The sequence below is a fragment of the Pezoporus flaviventris genome, unplaced genomic scaffold (genome assembly GCF_033815535.1).
Source record: "Pezoporus flaviventris isolate CSIRO_AGI_PZ_B2104156 unplaced genomic scaffold, CSIRO_AGI_Pfla_v1 ptg000035l, whole genome shotgun sequence".
Classification (NCBI taxonomy): domain Eukaryota; kingdom Metazoa; phylum Chordata; class Aves; order Psittaciformes; family Psittacidae; genus Pezoporus; species Pezoporus flaviventris.
In genome coordinates, this window is record NW_026892583.1 from 30768 (window position 1) to 47588 (window position 16821).

At 43.7% G+C, this 16821-nt stretch overlaps 3 protein-coding genes across 3 annotated transcripts; all 3 read left to right on the plus strand.

Moving 5' to 3' along the window:
- Positions 1-341: 341 nt before the first annotated feature.
- Positions 342-1599, plus strand: LOC133273968 (olfactory receptor 4S2-like). The gene has a single exon (XM_061462737.1). It carries the CDS (start codon positions 406-408, stop codon positions 1402-1404), a length of 999 nt encoding a protein of 332 aa, XP_061318721.1. The 5' UTR covers positions 342-405; the 3' UTR covers positions 1405-1599.
- Positions 1600-5702: 4103 nt separating this feature from the next.
- LOC133273969 (olfactory receptor 4S2-like) lies at positions 5703-6650 on the plus strand. The gene has a single exon (XM_061462738.1). The coding sequence runs from the start codon at positions 5721-5723 to the stop codon at positions 6648-6650; it is 930 nt and encodes a 309-aa protein (XP_061318722.1). The 5' UTR covers positions 5703-5720.
- A 4457-nt stretch (positions 6651-11107) lies between these two features.
- Positions 11108-12107, plus strand: LOC133273970 (olfactory receptor 4D5-like). Its single transcript, XM_061462739.1, has one exon. The coding sequence runs from the start codon at positions 11108-11110 to the stop codon at positions 12062-12064; it is 957 nt and encodes a 318-aa protein (XP_061318723.1). The 3' UTR covers positions 12065-12107.
- The last annotated feature ends 4714 nt before the right edge of the window (positions 12108-16821 follow it).

Consider the following 16821-nt stretch of genomic DNA (forward strand, 5'->3'; position numbering starts at 1 on the left):
CAACTCAATAAATATATATAAATAAAAAAAAAAAATCATTATTCCAAGGAATACTTCTTCCAGGCACTATTGTTACAAAGACTGTTTTTATGGATTTGGTCTACACTGAGGGCAAACATGCTTTTAAACATCTATGGAGCCTCTAGTGAGCACTCTAGTCTTATCCTTAGCACATCAGCCATAAATCCTGGAGGACCAGAATAGAGGAACATATCCCAGAGTGCACTCGTCTGGGAGTGCACTGCAGGAACAGGCATGGCTCAAATCTTGTGCAAGGAGAATTAAAAACATAAGGGAAGGGAAAAAAATCCAACCCCCCCCCCCCCCCCCCCCCCATAAACTAAATACCAACCCTGTATATCTCTTAGTGTGTGTGACCATTTGATAAGGAATCCATTTTTAATAATGGAAAAACTGACAAATCATTTGCCTTTATGTTTCCTTGTGCCTAGGCATTTTGCTGCCCAACTGATTAACATGGAGAATGCAAGCAGTGTGAAGGAATTCATTCTTCTGGGCCTCTCAGAGGATCCAGGAGTGCAGAAGATATGTTTCGTGTTGTTTCTCTTCTTCTATATGATTATTGTGGCAGGAAATCTGCTCATTATTATCACCGTAACCAGCAGTCAGCCTCTGAGCTCCCCCATGTATTTCTTCCTCTGCTACCTGTCCTTTGTAGACATCTGCTACTCCTCTGTCACAGCTCCCAAAATGCTTGCTGACTTCCTTGTTGAAAATAAAACCATCTCCTTTGTAGGCTGCATAGCCCAGCTGTTTGGGGTACATTTCTTTGGCTGCACAGAGATCTTCATCCTCACGGTGATGGCCTACGATCGCTACCTTGCCATCTGCAGACCTCTCCATTACACCTCCCTCATGACCAGGCAGGTGTGTGGCCGGATGGTGATCGGCTCATGGGTAGGAGGCTTCATGCACTCCATAGTGCAGACTCTTCTAATCATCCAGCTCCCCTTCTGTGGCCCTAACAAAATAGACCACTACTTTTGTGATGTCCACCCATTACTACAGCTGGCCTGTACGGACACCTATGCTATGGGCATCGCTATTGTGGCCAACAGTGGAATGATAACTCTGAGCAGTTTCTTCATCCTGGTCATGTCCTATGTTGTCATCCTGGTTTCCTTGAAAAGGATAGGGTGGCACAAGGCCCTCTCCACCTGTGGGTCCCACATCACTGTGGTGATTCTGTTCTTCGGGCCATGCACATTCATCTACATACGTCCATCCAGCAATCTGTTGGAGGACAAGAGCATAGCAGTGTTTTACACTGTCATTGCCCCCATGCTGAACCCGCTCATCTACACGCTAAGAAATGAGGAGGTGAAGACTGCCATGAGAAAACTGTGGAGTAGAAAAGTGGGAAGTGAAAATGGGAAGGTATAGAACTGCAGTAACATTCCCAAAGGAAATATCTGCCATGGAAATTCCCCAGGAACTGCCTTTCGAGGAAAATCTTGCTGTTAGTTCCTGTTGTAGTTAGGAATCATAGACTATAATACCAGTTTGGAAGATAGTGGAAGTCAAACTTTTGATCTGAAGGACATTGTGAATTCTGTGCTGAGCAGGCATTCCATTTCTACTCTCTTGTCAGCTGGGGCAGGGGCAGACCTGGTGCTCCTGAGCACTAACCGAAACACCAGTGTTTAAATAATTACCATCAAAACCACTGAGAATGGTATCCAGGTAGAGCATCCCATTACTCAGGGATAAACTTCAGAATGGACTTCATCTGCTGCGTAATCCATTCAGCTGGGAAGGAGAGGATCATGGCCAACTGATGCTGGAAACCGAGTCCCCTTTCTGCTTCAAGTAATGCCTTTTTATGAGAACTACATTGTGGTATCTTGAAATCATACATCAGCAAGTAAAAACCTGGTATTAGGTGCTAGCTGGGTCATCTGCTCATGCAGGCAACAGGAGAGGAAGCTTCTCCCCTTCCCCTGCCAGTGCAACAAATGCTTTCTGCAGTGTTCAAGGCCAGGTTGGACAGGGCTTTGAGCAACCTGGTCTAGTTGGAGATGTCCCTGCCCGTGGCAGGGGTGATTGGAATAGAAGATCTTCAAAGGGTCCTTCCAACACAAACTGCTCTATGATTCTATCTACTCCACCTATCACTGATGTCATCCTTCCAACCACCCTCTCTACCCTTCAGCTCTGACTCGGGTGTTTTAATGTTGATCTTAAGGTCCTTTCCAACCCTCACCATGCTATGATTCTAATACAGAATCATTGATTCAATGAAGGACATCTTGCTGACTGTAAGAAATGAAGGACCAAACATGGCATTTGGAGACACAATTCCATGTATCAATGGAAAAAGAAAAAGAATTGTTTAAGAACTATTCCAGTATACAACTCCAAGACAACAAAGCACGTTTACACATCCACACAAGGGAAGAAGTGTGTTTGCCATGGGAAAGAGCTGGTATACTCCTACTGCAGGAGGGAAGAGAAGAATCGTCAGGATGAAAGACCAAACCAGGCAAAGCTGCCACAGGGTGATAAGCTGTAGCAGCTCAGGATCTCCACATGAGGATCCACAATGAGACAAGAGACCCTAGCCCCTACCTTACCAGCAGAAAACCACCAAATCAGCTGAGTGAGGAAGGGAAAGACTTGCTTCATGCCATTTGAAAGTAACTGAAGCACTTTGATTCCTTCACTTTCATTCCCTATCAACATCACGTGTTATGCATTAACATGACTTAAGTAGGATTCAGCGTCACAAGGTGTTCTGAAGCCCAAGTTAGGGCTTATAACTTTTTTTATATATCAATAAAATTGCATATGTATGTGTATATGTATAATAGATTGTTGTGTTAATGCTTTGGAGATGAACACCAGTGTTTTTTTTTTTTAATCAAAATTATATATATACACATATATGTTAAAAATAGATTATTTTTTAATGCTTTAGAAATGAACACAAGTTGTTTTCTTCTGGAGTTCTCATTTCTGGATACTGCTGGGCAAATATTTGACTGTAGCTTACGGAAGGTGTCACTGAAAACAACATTAAGCTACTCTACACAAGAATTCTTATAAGAACTTATTACTCAGGCTAAAGAGTTGCTTCTGTGTTTTGCATTGTATCAGTAAAAACACCTGCAGTGAGGACTAGCCACAAACCTTTCTAAATGTTTGAAGTAATTTCCTGTTGTACTTCTTGTTTCAAATTTGTACAGCAGCAGCCTAAGAAATGAAGTCTGTAGCACAATTGTGATATTCTTTTGTGATGGCAACATGCAATGGTAAGAAGTTAAGAAGAAATGAGAATGTGTATGAGATATGTTAGCTTAGGACAGAAAGCAGAATTTACGTAAATGTCCTGTGTAAGGGACATTTTTATGCCAAGAATATTTGTTTGCAAAGGTAAGGTGAATATAAATCATAGAATCATAGAATAGTTAGGGTTAGAAAGGACCTTAAGATGATTCAGTTCCAACCCTCCTGCTATGGGCAGGGACACCTCACACTAAACCATGTCACCCAAGGCTCGGCATGGGGCAGCCACAGCTTCTCTGGGCACCCTGTGCCAGCATCTCACCGCTCTCACAGTAAAGAATTTCTTCCTTATATCCAATCTAAACTTCCCCTGTTTCAGTTTGAACCCGTTACCCCTTGTCCTATCACTACAGTCTCTAATGAAGAGTCCCTCCCCAGCATCCCTATAGCCCCCTTCAGATACTGGAAGCTGCTCTTAGGTCTCCACACAGCTTCTCTTCTCCAGGCTGAACAGCCCCAACTTTCTCAGCCTGTCTTCGTATGGCAGTGGACAATAAAGCTTGCAAATGGTGAGATGTGCTGGTTATTTGAACCAGAAATGCTTCCAGAGCAAATACATATCCACTAGTAAATAAAGCTTATTTATCTGGACAGCATTGAAAAGCCATTCAGCAAACAAAGAAGCAAACAAGCAAACCTATGTGCAGTGTAAGAGTTGAGGTGACCACACTCCAACACTACTCTCAAGAGATGACCCTAATAGATATCTAAAGAACAAGTCTTAGCTCCTTGTCCACTGACGATTTCTGATAAAGCTTCGTATGCCTCTGGGATCTCATTACTCTTGATAGTCTTGTGCCTCTGCTGTGTGATTTACTTTAAATATATTTGCTACCATTTCCCCACCTGGTGAGAGACAATTGTTTGTGTAGGTGCTCTTGGGTGTTGTGGGTTTTTTTTTTGCAGAATGAGGAATGCAGATAGCCAAGCTGCTCTTTCAGCCGTTCTAGGTTTCAGAACCAGCAGCCACAACTTGCAGCTGAGACGTGCTGATGAAGCCACCTAAAAGTGGTCAGAGGAGGTCATCAGAGGAGCAATGCTCAGAGGCTGGCAAATATGAACTGTGTAAGTATCGTTCCTTTGTTCTGTTCAAGAGTGACTGAAATCCTGCCTATGAAAATAGTGAATTTTGTGTGGTCCATTTTATGAATTAGAAAACACTCCATTATATATTTTCCAGCTTTTGTTTTAGTTGATGTTTTATTTGCTTTTTCCCCCACTTATGTGTTCTTTCCAACAAAATCTGTGAAAAGGATGTTGTCAGTGTTACAGAGAGGGCTCGGCAGCTGATGGACACTTCCCATGTGCTCAGTCTTACTTTGCCTGAGTTGGACATGTCACATATAGCCATGACATGCACACTTTGGCCTTCTTCACAATGCTTTCCCATGGAGAGGCATGGAAATAGGGATGGAGACACTGAAGAGCCTTCCCTTTGCTTCCCTAGTTGGGCAATAGCTGGGAGGTGAGGCAGAGAGCTCAGGAGAAAGAGCTGAGCATTATGTGGTTGTCAAATAGAATTCAGACCCAAAAGGGCTTGATGATATCACAGTCAAGGTTATTACATATTTACCTCCTCTATCTTCATATATACATTGAACTAATGATACTTGTGTCCATGGGAATGCCACAGAGGTGGATTCATGGGTGTTTTTGAGTAAAGCAAGGTCACCAGCAATACATTCGTTACCCTGGTATCACTATAGGTGTATTTATGAGATATTCCACACTAAGTCCTGGGCTTGGGTGAGGTATAGGAGCCCCGCTAATGTGCCATTAATGTATATTAGCTCCAATTAGTCAATTTATGTGCTGTAAGAAAGGTGGTTTAAGAAAACACTGGCCAGCTCTTTCTGTGGCTGAACTTATCCGGGTCTGTCGCAGGGGGATAGTAAGGAGTAGTTCTGTTGCAATCCTTTAGAGGACTGAAAAGGAAAGTACAATCGCTGTGCAAGGACCTTCATCAGGCCATGATCAAAGTGTTGAGACTGGAATTAGAGCCACACTGTCTCTTTCAGTCAACTTTTATTCCTAAATCAACATTATAGGTTTAAAGTTAGTCTTCAGAGGACTTTGTAATTAGTCTTCTGTTTTAAAAGAGGCAAAGGCGAGAACTTGAGGGTGTTATTTCTACCACTCTTCTCAAATAGATAACCTGAGCTTGTTATATATTATTATGTTGTGTTATATATATTATTATTATATATGTCAATAATACATTCTGATTTGGATATCGACTGTTATTCCTTGAGAAAAGCATTGTCTTTAAATGGAAACTGTCCCCAAAAGACAGCAAAGGAGAAACATTAAACGTATTTAACATAGCAGTTGTCACTGTGTATGTGTGATAATGTCCCATGTCTAATGCCATAGCTGGTCTTTTCTGTGCTTCAGGTCCTGTCTACGTGATACCTATGGAGAAAGCAAACAACGTGACAGAGTTCATCCTCCATGGGCTGACACAAGATAAGAGAGTTGCAAAAGTTTGCTTCTTGTTATTCTTAACTTTCTACGTCACTATCATTCTTGGAAACCTGCTTATCATTATTACTATAAAAACGAGTGAACAGCTGAGCTCTCCCATGTACATCTTCCTGAGCCACTTGTCTTTTGTGGACATCAGTTACTCTACTGTCATAGCTCCCAAACTCATTTATGACCTTCTTCTTGAGAAGAAGACCATCTCTTTCGTGGGCTGCACAGCTCAACTGTTTGGGGGCCATTTCTTCAGGTGCACTGAGATCTTCCTTCTCACAGTGATGGCCTATGACCGTTGCACTGCTATATGCAAGCCGCTTCATTACACAAATATTGTGACCAAACGCGTCTGCACCTGGCTGGTGGCAGCTTCTTGGGTGGGAGGCTTTGTACACTCCATGGTGCAGACCCTGCTGGTCATTCAGCTGCCTTTTTGTGGGCCCAGTGAGATCGACCACTATTTCTGTGATGTTCACCCTTTACTGAAGCTGGCTTGCACTGACACCTATATCATTGGTGTCAGCGTGATTGCCAATAGTGGTGTGATTTCCCTGGGCTGTTTCATTGTTCTTATTGTGTCCTACACTGTTGTCTTGGTTTCTTTGAGGGTGTGCTTTTTCGAAGGGCATCTTAAAGCTGTCCGTACGTGTACTTTCCAGATCACTGTTGTAGTTCTGCTCTTTGGACCAGGCATTTTCATCTATATGCGCCCTTCCACCACCTTCTCAGCAGACAAGACAGTCTCTGTGTTCTACACCGTCATCACACCTATGCTCAACCCCTTGATCTACACCCTCCAAAACAAAGAAGTGAAAAATGCCATGAAAAAGTTGTGGAGCAGGAAAGTGCAGAGGAGTGAGAAGTGAAACAACACAGTGTATGTTTGTAAGATGGTGTGAGCTTAAGTAATCATGGGGAGGGTTCAGAGAAGTGCCCAGGAGAGACTTTCCAGTAATGCTGCTGTGGTTTTAGTGCAGCTATTCAGAATAATGCTGACACTAAACTCAAGGGTTTATGTAACTCATGTGCTTCGGAAACTGTTAACCAAAAGGATGTGAGCTTATCATCAGCTCTCAGACATGAACTTGGTGGGTGTTATTGTGGCATTTACCTTGAGGCACCTCAGAGCTGTATCTGGGGTATTTGCTTAGGCTTCTCTTGGCATTAGGAGAAACAACCAAGTGTTTGAGAGGTTGTTCTATCCTCCAAAGCTCTGGAGAGTAGCATCTTCTTCCATTTCTGCGCAAAGGAGTGATGGTGGTACCAAGTTCTAAGAGTAAACAAACCTTTCAGTAGGGCACAACATCAACAGCTTTTATCTAACACACTTTGAGGTGTCTACAACTGAGTAAGCTGACGAAAGTCAGCAGCCTTTAGGATTCATTTCATGGTAAAACAGGACCTTGAGAGAAGGAGGAGGTTATATTTGGTCTCTGCACAACAGGGAGAGATGAAAGATTGTACTGAAACACCAGCAAATAAATAAACTCCAATATGTAACTATTGAAAGGGTTTTCCATACAGAGCATCTTATTAGCAGGAGTGTGAACTTTCAGTCGGTCAACCTGAAGCTACTCTGAAATCCCTTCAGATGAGAAATGGAAACTTCTCTCCTTCCTCTGCCAGTGCAATTCCCAGTAATAATAGCTACTATTATTGTAGCTCAATGTCAGTACTGTGATTCCAAATCTCACCAGGTTAATAGCTAAAATTCCTACAGTAAGTCTGAATGTTTCTATCTTTACATATTTAGTACTTTTCTGGTGAATGTGCTATCTACTTCAGCTTTGTTCTCATCCTGCCCCTGGTCCCTCAATCTCAGCTAGCCAGTGACAATAAATGTAAATGCATCTTAAGCCCAGGTCAAAAAAAATCCTATAAACCTGAAATTATGGCTATTCTTGCTTGGATCTACTTCATTTAAAGGAGTCCTGTTGTCTAACACTTTTCTGAGACCTTTATATCATAGGTGACCTTTATAATCTATGAGAACAGCAACCCAGGCATGGTTAAAGACCACAGAACCAGAATGATCCCATATCCAGTGAAATTATCTGCAGGTTTTCATGGCGTTATTCAGACACTGGATGAAATGCCATGTTTTGGCCGGTAGCTGCTCTGGAGCTATTACATTGGTATTATCTGAGGGATTTATATCCCAGTGGAAATACAAGAACTAAATATTTCTGTATATGGAAATACAAGCAAGTTACTTGTTGAACATAGAAAACATTCCTTAACTTCTTAATAAGAATGTTTTTGTCTGGTTGACTTTTCCTCAGCCATTTTCAGTCCCGATACAGAAACATAGAACTGATCTTGGAATCCCATGACTCTGGGCAATGCTGTTCTGCAAATGGACTGACAGTGGTTATTGACTGTTTCCTTATTTTGGGAAGGGGAACGGAGGAACAGGATGTCCTTAAAATAGTTCACAACTCAACCATTTGCTCCAAGGTGATTGGTGATGCATGGAGGCGAAATACAGGAACAAGCCCTAGCTGCTTTATGATGGTAGTAAAATTAGAAGTAAAACATCAGTACTTGGACTTAGAATTTTTATAATGTCTCCATATTTTCAGGCAAAATAGGAAGAGAAAGAGGTAGAAACGATTGACAGAAGAGGAAGGGTTTTTATTCCCTATTGTTAGGACATGAAACCAGATACATAGTCACCAAGATTTCCCTTTTAGATCTTCAGGTTCCTCCTCACTAGGAGAGGATACTCCTTTCATCTCCTGGATGGGGTCTTCATCAAACTGCTCCAGTAGAAGGTGTCCCTGCCTGTGGCAAGGGATTGGAACTGGATGAGCTTTGAGGTCCCTTCCAATCTAAAAACATTCTATGATTCCATGTAGGAGAAATGGCCACAAAATTCAGTAATCACATTTCTTTTCTTGTATTGCAAGCTTTCAGAAACTCATTTCCAGTCTTAAAAGTTTATACCAGTGTTTGTTTTACCCTGGCTAACTGCTGGACACCCATCCAACTACTCTCTTACTCATCTTCCTCAACAGGAAAGGAGGAGAAAATGAGATAAAAAAGCTTGTGGGTCGAGATAAAGACGAGGGGATCTCTTACCAGTGAACATTTATGTTTTTATTATTAGACACTTCGGGATTTTATCATACAAATGGCTTCTGAGTGCTTAGAAGCACACATTGTTTCATCCTCTATCAGCCTTCAAGACTCCGCACGCAGAAGGTCATTGGGCAAATTGATGTGCTCCTGCACACCAAGGGACCCAGCCACAAAAACTGCTTAATAAGGCCCTCAGGTACCTACTTGGAGTTTGGTAATGACACACTTGTCACTCTTTTTTGCCTGTGTTTAGTACTTAGCATGTTACAGGGGTATTTATATGCTGTGCTCGGATGGGATGACTTCAGGGAGAAGGAAGATGCGGGAAACATAAAAGTCAGCTCAGAAAGCCTTGGAGATGTTGCCTCATTGGATCTTTCTGTCTAAGTGATAGACAGAAAATGGGACATTGATACCATCACAGTAAAATTTGCCTGTAAGCTGTCAGGAAAAGAAAAAAATGCTTGGAAACTTTCTGATACAAAGAAATTCAAAAGCAAGGATATGGCAATGACAAGCAAGAGGAAGAAGAGTGGGACAACACCCTGACCTCTTGGATGGATAACTTGAAGCAGATTTGGAGGGAATGATTAAAAATGTTTTCAGACAACAAATGTGGAGTTGAGACTTGAAATTTCATGTTGTAGCAGCGATTAGTAACTGGGTACAGTAGTAACCATTTTTTCTTCTCCTTTGCCTATGTTCTTCATATCAGCCATGGCATAGTAAAGCCCATGTGTGTGGTTATGTTTATATGAAAGGCAGAGAGAAAAGCTTGGTAATTTGTTCAAAAATATACATAAAAAATGTAAATACTATTATGATGGTTTTGGTCATTTGTATCCTTCAAAGCAGCTTCATTTAATGTTGATGACACTGTAGGCATTTAGCATGGGGCAGGTATCTGCTCTCCAAGCAAGGACATCTCAAGGACAGATGGACTGTCTTCTATGGAGTAAGTCATCTCACTGTGGTATAATGATTTAAACAAGGTAAGCCAAGAGCCTTTAAGGTGTTTATTCTTCTTCATTAACTATACAGGGAGTTAGAGCTGTTACACTCAGATGGTGATGCCTATTCTGCAGGTCTCTAGCACAACATCAGAGATCTCTAGAGGCAGCTCACCCTCTGTGCAGCTCTGGAAGACTGCTGAGCCCTTGGGAGTGCAGAGAGGAAAAAGTGAGATAATTCCTGAACCAGTGTTGTGATTTGCAGATGTATATTCCCAATTCTGCATGAAGCAAGCCTGTTTGATGGGCAAGAAAAACAGTCGTTGAGAACTACCAGGAAGTGGTAGAGAATAGGGCAGGACCTGAGGAAAAGTGCTCAGGTATTAGCAATGGCAAGAGGCATATATGACAAGCAGACACTGCTTTCTTAGTAGTAATCTGCTTGCTGAGTTATAAATGTTGAGGCAGTAATGAGCAGGTAAAGGATTTCCTGGTATGATTGTAAATGAAAATGAGCACTGATATGCTGGTCACATCTCAGCGTCCACAAGACAGTGAGTTTATCTCTCCACTTAAGAGCTATATGAATTACTCAGAGAGACAAAGATGTGGAGAAACTGTGCAGAGTTTCACAGCTTCTGCTCTGTTAGAAAGCACCATTTCTTCGGGAAAGGATTTTCTGTTAACAGCAGGCTTAAGAGATCACTCAAGATACTAAATGGCTGCTAGTTCAATAGAGAGGAATTGGTGAAGAACCTGTTTTCTGTGCTTGTATTTCTAGTTTCAGAGTAGACTGGAGGGCCCTTTCATCAGCTTAGAGGAATGCAATTAGGAATAGAACATGGAACAGCTTATGGTGGAGCTGTACACCATAGACACAATACTTGACTGCGACAAACATTTGCTTCCATCAAGACACTCTCAGCAGGTAAAAGGACAGTGTGCCATTCCTCCATTTCTGGTGGCTATTATCCTGTGACAGTAGGATGTGATTTCTCCCTGACGGAATGGAAGCATGCACTTTATTACACCAAATAGTGGTCAGAAAGATAGTGGCCAGAGTGAAGGTCAGTGTGGAGGGGCCAGAAACCTGGAAAGAGAGTGGGAAGGCAGCAGATGGATGGTGCTCTTTGCGAACACTGCTCACCATAACTTATGATGCAACACTGTGCTTTCTGTGGCAGGCACAGCAGCAGTAAATGCATCCTGATCTCATCACTCATGAGCCTTGGAGCCATAGCACATCCCCTTCTCTTCCTTGCAGCCCATGAGTCCATCCCCAGACCTGTGCTATGGGAGCCCGAGCTGAAGTGATGGTGCTGGGAAACTTCTCCCAAGTGCCTGAATTCATCCTCCTGGGCCTTTCTGATACAAGGGAGCTGCAAGTCCTCTTCTTCATTTTCTTCCTCCTGGCCTATGCCATGGTTCTGCTGGGGAACCTTCTCATCATTGTGACCGTCAGGACTGACCCCAAGCTGTTGTCACCCATGTACTTCCTCCTCTGCAATTTGTCCATCTTAGATATCTGCTGCACCTCCGCCACCTCTCCCAGGCTGCTGGTGGACCTGCTGTCCCAGAGGAAGGCCATTGACTTCGAAGACTGCATGGCCCAGCTCTTTTTCCTGCACTTTGTAGGGGCATCAGAGATGTTCCTCCTGACTGTGATGGCTTATGACCGGTACACTGCCATCTGCAAGCCCCTGCACTACACAGCCATCATGAACCGGAGGGTGTGCTGGCTCCTGGTGTTTGCCTGCTGGGCAGGGGGCTTCCTCCACTCCATTGTCCAGACACTGCTCACAGTCCAGCTCCCCTTCTGTGGCCCTAACACCATCGACAACTACTTCTGTGATGTGCCTCTTGTTATTCGGCTTGCCTGCACTGATGTCTATGTCATTGAGTGGCTCATGGCCTCCAACAGCGGTTTGATATCCCTGTTTTGCTTCCTGGTGCTGGTCACATCTTACATGTTCATCCTGGCCACCATCAGGGTTCGCTTCACTGAGGGGCACTGGAAGGCGCTCTCCACCTGTGCCTCACATGTGATGGTCGTCACCATCTTCTTTGTACCCTGCATCTTCATCTACCTCCGTCCCTTTTCTACCTTCCCCTCTGACAAGCACATCTGTGTGATCTACACTGTCCTCTCCCCAGTGTTAAACCCCCTCATTTATACCCTGAGGAATAATGAGGTGAAGGCATCCATGTGGAAATTGTGGAACCGCTGCAGAGACAAGCTGGGTTTGTGACAAACCTGGAGGTCCTTCCCTACAGACTAATGGCAGAGTGGGGCATGGGCACAGGGTTGGGATCCAACATGTAGGGAGTACCTGAAATCCATCTGAAATCATGTTTAGTTCCTGCTAAGAAATATACCCAACCTTGGTTTCTGCAGAGATGCTCTCACCTCTTTTGTCGGCTTCAGGTCCCCTTAGTCCATCAGTGAATGGATTTTTCACTGTTGAGAACACATGAGACTTTGTAAAGGTTTTTACTATTCACACAGCTTTGCAATTAGAATTGCAGCTCCTGGTGACAATTAGAACATCCTTCTCTACAAGGTTAAAGAGAAGTCAGGAGGACCCAATTCTTGACTACAAAGCAATAGCGTTATGCATTAAGATACGTGATGCAGTGAGTGGATTGGATGTTTCACCTGGGCAGAGCTCAGATGTTTGGGACGAAATTCAAAGGGAAAAGGAATTGTGCTGTGGAATACAGCAAAGTCTAAATGACAAGCATTTGAGCACTGGATCCACTCGAGTGGGGAGCATTGAGCAGCCTCTGAACATGGCTTGAAAAGAGTAAACCACCATTACACAACAGAGCTTGCGCTACAGTTGTTACTGTTTGTTAAGAAAAGAGAGATTTTTAAGGCATGGATAATTCTATTCTCTGAACTATAAATCAGAAAGAAATGAACAACCGTGGGCTTTGTCAGTGTCTTCACATCCCCCCTCCCTGTTGTCTTTGCTCTTCAGTGTTTTTGTCCATGATGTTCCCCTGATTCTCATAGAAATGGATGGACTCTTCCCATCACCAAAGCCATGTCTCTGCTATGGCAAGAGATTACAACCTGTTCAAACATATTTCAGATCCCTTCTGAAGACATTACCTATTGTTACCACGAAGATCTGGTTAGGAAGGAGTTCTGGAGCCTGAGTAACTCCTTTTTCCCACACTGTTGGTGAAAGAAAGGAATCTCCTTCAGATCTGAAACCATTAGCTGTGTGGACTCTGCTTTAGGCCTCTTAGTTTTTAGACTGCTTCTTGGGTTTTGGACTGCTTCTTCCAGGCATTTTCTGGCAACTATCTGAAATAGCAGAGACAAAGTCAGTTTATATTTAAAACTGGGCTTGCATTCAGCACAGCATCACTTTGGGACTAGACTATTCCACTCTAAGAATCCCAGAATAATGTTATGCCTGTTTTGCTAACTCCCAGCAGTGTAAAAGTAAAAAGCAGCTCCACAAAAGGCTTGAATTAGGTTAACAATGGACCTTTTATGTATATGTATAGACATTGGGAGATCAAAGATCTACAGGGAAATCTGGGCAGTAACCCAGTCTGTACCAGAAAGACTTACAAGCCATTACACAGCAGCTTCTGCTTGGGCCATACAAGAACTGCTGAAATGCACACCAGGGCTGTTTCCCAATTCGGGAAACAAGCAATTCTGCTGTGTTGAAATCCACTGTTCTAGCAGAATTGAGCGGTACCTACGACAGAAGGTTTCGCCTTCTGTCATAAAGGAGAAACTGGAAACAGGAAACAGGTCTTTCACCACTCATGGCTAAGACCTGAAGAACCCAGGTTTCGTACTAACTAGCGTAACTGCAGAATTCCTTCCCACAAGAAGCAAGAACTGGTCTTTTTCTTTACCTTTCCATGTATTATGTGTCAAACACCTTTCTTATCTTAGCCTGAGAGAGCAGCATGGCAATATTTCAGACCACATGAGAGAGTAATAGGGTTATGTTTCCCAATTTGAAGAGCAAGGTGTGAGTTCTTGCTTTCTACACTGTGGCTCTCTGAGATCTAAAGTACGTGAAACTGAGATCTAAAGTACGTAAAACCAGCTTCATGCACGTTGCTCGTCTGATCTTCTTTTAGCTAACAATGAGACCCCAGCTCTGGGGCAACAACACAAGAGGGATGTGGAGCTGTTGGAGCAAATCCAGAGGAGGCCACGGAGCTGCTGCGAGGGCTGGAGCAGCTCTGCTCTGGAGCCAGGCTGAGAGAGCTGGGCTGGGGCAGCCTGGGGAAGAGAAGGCTCCTGAAGGGGAGACCTGAGAGCAGCTCCAGTGCCTGAAGGGGCTGCAGGAAACCTGGAGAGGGGCTTGGGACAAGGGATGTAGGGACAGGCCAAGGGGAATGGCTTGAACCTGCCAGAGGGGAGACTGAGATGAGCTCTTAGGCAGAAGCTCTTCCCTGTGAGGGTGCTGAGGCGCTGGCACAGGGTGCCCAGAGAAGCTGTGGCTGCCCCATCCCTGGCAGTGTTCAAGGGCAGGTTGGACACAGGGGCTTGGAGCAAGCTGCTCCAGTGGAAGGTGTCCCTGCCTGTGGCAGGGGTTGGAGCTGGATGATCTTAAGGTTCCTTCCAACACAAACCATTCCATGATTGTATAACAAGGTCTGTGGACCCTAGGGTATGCACGTGCCTATTCTAAGAGATAAAAAGTGCCCAAGAAATGCCTTTTTCTTTGACCATAAAGGGAGTTTATACTAATGAGATCAGATGGACTCACTTCGGGTGCAGATTTGGGTGAGATAAATCAATCTGCTCATCCACATTTGGAATAACCTGGGTCAGGCTGTTGCTGCAGCTTACAGCTAGAATCACACTCAGCTATTTGAACAGAGTATGTTTTATATCTTTCTGTCATCAAATCAATATATAATGGTATCGCATTCAATATATACAACACAAGATAATACATTATCAACAACCAGCAGCATGAAACAGTAAGTATCACAAAGTATCTACAAAATATAAGCCCTCAAATCATGAAGATCTATTTTATTGGTAATACTGAAAATAAATGCTGAAACACTGAAACCTTCTAAACAGTTTCACCCGTGTGCGAGCGTAACTTTCAAAGAAACAAATCCAGCGAAAGCATTTTCTCTCTCTTAGACATGCTATTGCTGCGCTTAGCCATCAGATGGCAGAGGTGCATACACACAGTGTAACTGCGTCCGCTGATGCTGATGCTCACAGGCAAGCTAAAGACGGTGGAGATACTGATTGTAGGATTTCCTTTAGACATAAAAGGCTGTAACAAAGCCATAATTCTCTCACACAAGCGAGTTACTAAAATCATACAAGGGACGATATATAGATGAAGAAGTGACACAATCCAGCAGTATATCTGGGGAGATAATAACAGTGCTTGGGAAAAAGACTGAAGAAGAAAGGAGCTTCTGTGATGTGTTTTTAACAACTGACATTCCCACCTTGCAGTAATGAGGTTTCTGTGCTCCTTCAGCAAACTTTATCCTTTACGACAGTAGCAATTATGTCACCAAATCCATCAGTTCAGTGTCTGCCATCAGTAGAACATTGTAAGTTTCCTTGTGCTAGACTAATTCAGGATTGGATTCATCCCACCTTATTTAAGGCATCCCACTGCAGCGTCTCATTCTGGAGCCTGAGTGGGTCAAGGTCTCTCGATAGAGAAAAAGATGCCTTTAAAGGGAAGAAAATAGAGAGGATGAGTGTGAAAAGTCGGTGCCATCTGCCCATAAGCGTGTACAAGTGTTGCCTGAGATCTATACACCCAAGCTCATTCCGAACTCAGTGGAGATGATTTATCTCTCTGAAGTTAAGCTATTTAAACATTAGGTGGCTTGATCTGATCTAGTTGTCTTGGCTCCCTTTATAATAAAGGCAAGAAACAAGCCCTCTCAGAAGCCAAACAATCACATCCTTCTTAGAAACTCATCTTAGGGGTCATAGGTTGTCCTCTGCATCTGCTTGTATACAAGCTTTCACTACAGAGGGAGCTGAGCACCCAGTTACTGGTGGGTGAGATATTCACATCCCACATCTCCACTGTGCTTGCTTGTGCTGCAGCACTGATTCGAGGTATTTGATCTGCCCAGGGCACAGGGAAAACCCTGGAAACACTGTATGGAAAGAGCTGAGTGGGAACAGCACCAGCTACGTGTCCATATCTGTATGTCCATATCTGTTCATCTTCTGTATGGAAGAAATACCTGCACAATCTGCATCTGCAGTATCTAATTCCAATTTAAGACTCAAGCAATGATATTTATTTTTAATGGTGAATTTGTACTTCTGTGAGGGAGAAAGTTGAAATACTGAAATGTCCTTTGGGTCACTTGGGTACATTTCAATTGAGATAAAGAAAAATGCATGAGGCCACGGAGCTGCTGCGGGGGCTGGAGCCAGGCTGAGAGAGCTGGGCTGGGGCAGCCTGGACAAGAGAAGGCTCCTGAAGGGGAGACCTGAGAGCAGCTCCAGTGCCTGAAGGGGCTGCAGGAAACCTGGAGAGGGGCTTGGGACAAGGGATGTAGGGACAGGCCAAGGGGAATGGCTTGAACCTGTCAGAAGGGAGACTGAGATGAGCTCTGAGGCAGAAGCTCTTCCCTGGGAGGGTGCTGAGGCGCTGGCCCAGGGTGCCCAGAGAAGCTGTGGCTGCCCCATCCCTGGCAGTGCTCAAGGCCAGGTTGGACACAGGGGCTTGGAGCAAGCTGCTCCAGTGGAAGGTGTCCCTGCCCGTGGCAGGGGTTGGAACTGGATGAGCTTGAAGGTCCCTTCCAGTACAAACCATCCTGACATTCTATGAGTTCAGTAAAGAAAAGCTTTTGTTAGGCATTTCAGAATGTATGCTTCAGAAATCATACAGAATCATATCATATTTAATGACACCCTGCTTTAAAGCAGACAAAACTAGACAGGAGAACAGGCCTGAACCATGTTTTATCTCACTGAGGCGAATGCTTCAATGTTGTAAGATACAAACTCTCCAAACTTATCTGG

Bases quoted from the DNA above. Each gene is read 5' to 3' on its own strand.
- LOC133273968 (XM_061462737.1), top strand. From the start codon at position 406: ATGGAAAAACTGACAAATCATTTGCCTTTATGTTTCCTTGTGCCTAGG.
- LOC133273969 (XM_061462738.1), top strand. From the start codon at position 5,721: ATGGAGAAAGCAAACAACGTGACAGAGTTCATCCTCCATGGGCTGACA.
- LOC133273970 (XM_061462739.1), top strand. From the start codon at position 11,108: ATGGGAGCCCGAGCTGAAGTGATGGTGCTGGGAAACTTCTCCCAAGTG.